The following is an 853-nucleotide window of genomic DNA, read 5'->3' on the forward strand; positions in this document are numbered from 1 at the left end:
CCAGCCCCCCCGCTGGGACCCACCGCCGCCCTGGCCCCAGCTCCGGCGGGGGGGTCCGGCCGCATCCTGCACCAAGGACACCTGAGCAAAGCGCCGTTGGTGCAAGCAGCAGCAGGGTCTGGCCGCGGTCTCGGATGGAGCATCCCGACAGGTTTCCCTCCTGCGCCCCTCTGCAGGCTCACGAGCGGGAGGTGCCCCGGTCCGGCTCTGTGCCGTGAGCCCGGGGTCCCGGCCACCGGCTCCCGTCCCATCCACCCCAAGGAGTCGGTGCAGGGAGATGCCGTGGTCCAGCCCAAGGAGACGCAGGGGAGTTGGGTGCTGCCAGATCCACCAGGACCATCCCGCCAGGCTGGGCACCAAGTCTCTGATCGCGGAGGGACGAGACTCCGGCACTCGCGGGAGCGGCGGCGAGAGGAGCCCGATTCACCCGTGCCTACAGCCTCTGCCGTACAGCCATCACCCAGGGTCCTGCCGGCACCGGGGCCGTGCCCTGCTCCGTCCCGCTCCTGGCAGCCTCCGCGTGGATTCCTTCCCAGCACCAGGACGTTTTCCTGCCCGAAGCCCGGACGGCTGGGAGGGAGGGGGGTGAGCGGCGAGCGCCAGCCACCTGGATTCCCACGCATGGGCAGCATTTCTTGCACTAAAACCAAAACAAAACCCAACGCAAGCGACTCTCTCCCCTTCTTCGTCCGACGGCTCGAGGCGGTGGAGGCGAGAGCTGGCACCGGTGCCACGGTCAGCAGAGCCTGGCCAGGTGTGGGCAGCGGCCCCAGCGACTGCAGCACGAGCCGGGACGGTCCCTTCGCCTCTCCGCTTTCTTATTTCCATTTCACAATAAGGCACTCGGCACTCG

General features: G+C 68.7%; 1 protein-coding gene across 1 annotated transcript in view; it reads left to right on the forward strand.

Moving 5' to 3' along the window:
* Positions 1-218, forward strand: part of ANO8 (anoctamin 8) — a gene marked incomplete at its 5' end in the record, with an annotated part of 6,640 nt that extends 6,422 nt beyond the window's left edge. Inside the window, 2 exons of the mRNA XM_019472202.1 lie at positions 5-99; positions 177-218. Coding sequence (XP_019327747.1) covers positions 5-99; positions 177-218 — 137 coding nt within the window. The remainder of the gene's footprint in view (positions 1-4; positions 100-176) is intronic.
* Positions 219-853: the final 635 nt, after the last annotated feature.

This window comes from Aptenodytes forsteri, unplaced genomic scaffold (assembly GCF_000699145.1).
Source record: "Aptenodytes forsteri isolate BGI_AS27 unplaced genomic scaffold, ASM69914v1 Scaffold147, whole genome shotgun sequence".
In the NCBI taxonomy this organism is placed as follows: Eukaryota; Metazoa; Chordata; class Aves; order Sphenisciformes; family Spheniscidae; genus Aptenodytes; species Aptenodytes forsteri.